The sequence below is a fragment of the Empidonax traillii genome, unplaced genomic scaffold (assembly GCF_003031625.1).
Source record: "Empidonax traillii isolate 1590-97213 ecotype Southwest subspecies unplaced genomic scaffold, ASM303162v1 scaffold2452:size24154, whole genome shotgun sequence".
In the NCBI taxonomy this organism is placed as follows: Eukaryota; Metazoa; Chordata; class Aves; order Passeriformes; family Tyrannidae; genus Empidonax; species Empidonax traillii.
The window spans coordinates 9363-12899 of NW_020957645.1; the positions used below are offsets into that span (position 1 = coordinate 9363).

The 3537-nt window shown below is 53.0% G+C and overlaps 1 protein-coding gene across 1 annotated transcript in view; it reads left to right on the top strand.

Moving 5' to 3' along the window:
• The window catches only part of ARHGAP35 (Rho GTPase activating protein 35), a 7139-nt gene extending 4685 nt beyond the window's left edge, over positions 1–2454 (top strand). The window contains exons 2-3 of the mRNA XM_027909826.1: positions 1048–1192; positions 2227–2454. Of these exons, the coding sequence (XP_027765627.1) occupies positions 1048–1192; positions 2227–2393 (312 nt within the window). The 3' untranslated portion in view covers positions 2394–2454. The remainder of the gene's footprint in view (positions 1–1047; positions 1193–2226) is intronic.
• The last annotated feature ends 1083 nt before the right edge of the window (positions 2455–3537 follow it).

Sequence of the window (3537 nt, forward strand, 5' to 3'; positions counted from 1 at the left end):
GGGAGGGGTTTTGGGGGTCCTGGAGAAGCTGTAGGTGGTGTTTTGGGGTGGCTCCTGGTTGGATCTGGGAATGTTCTGAGTTGGGAGGGATCTGTGAAGGTGTTGGAGTCCCAACTCTTGAGGGAATGGCCCATCCAGGAGGAGGAACATCCTGCGCAGCCTCAGGAGGACCACCAAGGTGTGTCTGGGCTCAGGGGGGGTGGAGAACGTGATTTTGGGTGGCTCTTGGTTGGATCAGGGAATGTTCTGAGCTGGGAGGGATCCAGGAGGGTCATGGAGTCCAATTCCTGAGGGAATGGCCCATCCAGGAGGAGGAACATCCTGCGCAGCCTCAGGAGGACCACCAAGGTGTGTCTGGGCTCAGGGGGGAATTTGGGGGTCCTGGAGACCCCAAATTATCCAAAATTCTTTAAAACAACCCCCCAAAAACCAGTGAAAAACGAGCAGAAACCGAAGGAATTATAAAAAGGATGAAAACATTGAAACAACCTCCAAAATAACGAAAGATGAGAGGGTGTTAAAATGATTATAAAAGGGCAGAAAATGTTGAAACAACCCCCAAACAGTGAAAAACCAGTGGAAATAAAGAGAATTATAGAAAGGCAGAAAACGTTAACCCCCAAAAATAGTGAAAAACCCAAGGAAATAAAGAGAATTATCAAAAGGGAGAAAATGTTAGAACAACCCCAAAAACCAGTGAAAAACCAGCAGAAACAAAGAGAATTATAGAAAGGCAGAAAACGTTCAAAAACAACCCCAAAACCAGCGAAAAACGAGAGAAAATTCAAACAGTTATAAAAAGGCAGAAAACGTTAAAACAACCCCAAAACCAGCGAAAAAAACCAGCGGGAACAGAATTATCGAAAAGCAGAAAAACGGATCTAAAACTGCTCAAAATGAACAAAAAAAAAAGGGCACCAAAAATAAAAAATAAAAATTGCTGGGAAGAACCCAAACTCCCCCCCGCCTGAAATCCAGCGTAACCCCTTAAAAAAAAAATAACAAAAATGAGGTGAAATAAGGAAAAATATTCCCGATTCCCTGCAGAAACCAAAGCCCAAGCCCAGGCCCTCCATCACCAAGAGCACGTGGGAGAGCAGCTACTTCGGGGTGCCCCTGGCCAGCGTGGTGTCCCCAGAGCGGCCCATCCCCGTCTTCATCGAGCGCTGCATCGAGTACATCGAGGCCACGGGTGAGGTTCCCCTTCCTGGGCTTTGGGGGTTTTTTTGGGAAGGGTCCCCACCCACCCAAGGGGGGCTTTTCCCGGGATCCCACGGTGTCCCCTGGGAGGAGGAATTTGGTGGCTCCCCCCGGGGGAAGGAACCTGCTGGAAAAGCACCAGCCTTGGGGTTTTGGGTCCCCTCCAAGACCCTTCAGGGCTGATCCTGTTTGTAGGACTTTTTTTGGGGTTCCTCAGGTTTTTTGGGAAGCATCAACCCCTTCCCTGGATCCTTCATTGTTCCCTGGGAAAGGAACTTTCTTATTCCCTGGGAGGTGGAACTTTTTTGTCCCCTGGAGAAGCACCAACCTCGGGGTTTTGGGTCCCATCCCAGACCCTTCAGGGCTGATCCTGTTTGTGGAACCCTTTTTTGGGCTCCTCAGGTTTTTTGGGAAGCATCAACCCCTTTCCCTGGATCCTTCATTATTCCCTGGGAGAAGGAATTTGTTGTCCCCCGGGAGGAGGAACCTGCTGGAGAAGCACCAGCCTTGGAATTTTGGGTCCCATCCCAGACCCTTCAGGGCTGATCCTACTGGTGGGACCTTTTTTGGGAAGCATCAACCCCTTTCCCTGGATCCTTCATTATTCCCTGGGGAAGGAACTTTTGTTGTCCCCTGGGAGAAGGAATTTGTTGTCTCCTGGGAGGAGGAACCTGCTGGAGAAGCACCAGCCTTGGAATTTTGGGTCCCACCCCAGACCCTTCAGGGCTGACCCTGTTTGTGGAACCCTTTTTTGGGCTCCTCAGGTTTTTTGGGAAGCATCAACCCCTTCCCTGGATCCTTCATTATTCCCTGGGAGGAGGAATTTATTGTCCCCTGGGAGGAGGAACCTGCTGGAGAAGGAGCAGCCTTGGGGTTTTGGGTCCCACCCCAGACCCTTCAGGCCCCAAAATCCCAGCCTAAAGTTAATCCTGAGCTTTGGCAAACTCTGGGACGGGCAGGGAAGGGAAAAATCCGGGATTTTGGGGTGAGGGGAGATGGGAATGAGGTTTGGGGTGTCCCCTGCAGGGCTGAGCACCGAAGGGATTTACCGGGTCAGTGGCAACAAGTCGGAGATGGAGAGTCTGCAGCGGCAGTTTGACCAGGGTAAGGCAGCTGGACACCCCAAAAATGGGCTTGGGAACCCCAAAATGATTCTGGGCACCCCGAAAATGGGCTTGGGAACCCCAAAATGATTCTGGGCACCCCAAAAATGGGCTTGGGAACCCCAAAAATGGGTCTGGGCACCCTAAAAAGGGTCTGAGCACCCTTAAAATGGACCTGGGCCCCCCAAAAACCAGATCCCAGGGTGGTTTTGGGGTCTGTGCCCCCCAAACTGCTCCTTGTGGGCTCCCTGGGAAGGAATTTTGGACTCTGAGCCCCCCAAACTGCTCCCTGGGAGGGAATTTTGGGCTCTGAGCCCCCCAAACTGCTCCCTGGGAGGGAATTTTGGGATCTGACCCCCCCAGTCTGCTCCCTGGGAGGGAATTTTGGGATCTGTGTCCCCCAAACTGATCCCTGGGAGGGAATTTCAGGCTCTGAGCCCCTGAAACTGGTCCTTGAGCTCCCTGGGGTGCATTTTTGGGGTCTGTTTTACCCCCAAACTGCTCCCTGGAAGGGAATTTGGGATCTGTGTCCCCCAAAACTGTTCCCTGGGAGGGAATTTTGGGATCTGACCCCCCCAGTCTGCTCCCTGGGAGGGAATTTTGGGCTCTGACCCCCCCAAACCGCTCCCTGGGAAGGAATTTTGGGGCTCTGAGCCCCCCAAACTGCTCCCTGGGAGGGAATTTCGGGCTCTGAGCCCCCAAAACTGGTCCTTGAGCTCCCTGGGGTGCATTTTTGGGGTCTGTTTTACCCCCAAACTGCTCCCTGGGAGGGAATTTTGGGATCTGTGTCCCCCAAAACTGCTCCCTGGGAGGGAATTTTGGGCTCTGACCCCCCCAGTCTGCTCCCTGGGAGGGAATTTTGGGATCTGTGTCCCCCCAAACTGCTCCCTGGGAGGGAATTTTGGGCTCTGAGCCCCCCAAACTGTTCCCTAGGAGGGAATTTTGGGATCTGTGTCCCCCAAACTGCTCCCTGGGAAGGAATTTTGGGATCTGTGTCCCCCAAACTGTTCCCTGGGAGGGAATTTTGGGATCTGTGTCCCCCAAACTGCTCCCTGGGAGGGAATTTTGGGATCTGACCCCCCCAGTCTGCTCCCTAGGAGGGAATTTTGGGATCTGTGTCCCCCAAACTGTTCCCTGGGAGGGAATTTCGGGCTCTGAGCCCCCCAAACTGCTCCCTGGGAGGGAATTTTGGGATCTGTGTCCCCCAAACTGCTCCCTGGGAGGGAATTTGGGG